Source organism: Sapajus apella, unplaced genomic scaffold (assembly GCF_009761245.1).
Source record: "Sapajus apella isolate SASKATOON/1434 unplaced genomic scaffold, GSC_monkey_1.0 scaffold5403, whole genome shotgun sequence".
Taxonomy (NCBI): domain Eukaryota; kingdom Metazoa; phylum Chordata; class Mammalia; order Primates; family Cebidae; genus Sapajus; species Sapajus apella.
The window spans coordinates 4,221-4,576 of record NW_022442327.1 but is presented as its reverse complement, the minus strand read 5'-3'; the positions used below and the strand labels follow the sequence as shown (position 1 = coordinate 4,576).

The 356-nt window shown below is 77.2% G+C and overlaps 1 protein-coding gene across 1 annotated transcript in view; it reads left to right on the top strand.

Moving 5' to 3' along the window:
• Positions 1 to 6: 6 nt before the first annotated feature.
• The window catches only part of MXRA8 (matrix remodeling associated 8), a 2,933-nt gene continuing 2,583 nt past the window's right edge, over positions 7 to 356 (top strand). Inside the window, exon 1 of the mRNA XM_032273661.1 lies at positions 7 to 319. Within this exon, the coding sequence (XP_032129552.1) occupies positions 118 to 319 (202 nt within the window). The 5' untranslated portion in view covers positions 7 to 117. The remainder of the gene's footprint in view (positions 320 to 356) is intronic.

The following is a 356-nucleotide window of genomic DNA, read 5'->3' as shown; positions in this document are numbered from 1 at the left end:
TCCCCATCTCCACCAGGGCCCTCGGGGCCCGCCGCAGCCGGCGGTTCCGTGGTGTCCGAGTCCGCAGTGAGCTGGCCGGCGGGCGCCCGGGCCGTGCTGCGCTGCCAGAGCCCCCGCATGGTGTGGACCCAGGACCGGCTGCACGACCGCCAGCGCGTGCTACACTGGGACCTGCGCGGCCCCGGGGGCGGCCCCGCGCGCCGCCTGCTGGACTTGTACTCGGCGGGCGAGCAGCGCGTGTACGAGGCGCGCGACCGCGGCCGCCTGCAGCTGAACCCCGCGGCCTTCGACGACGGCAACTTCTCGCTGCTCATCCACGGTACGGGGGTGGCGGAGGGGGGAGCGGCGGGGGGGGG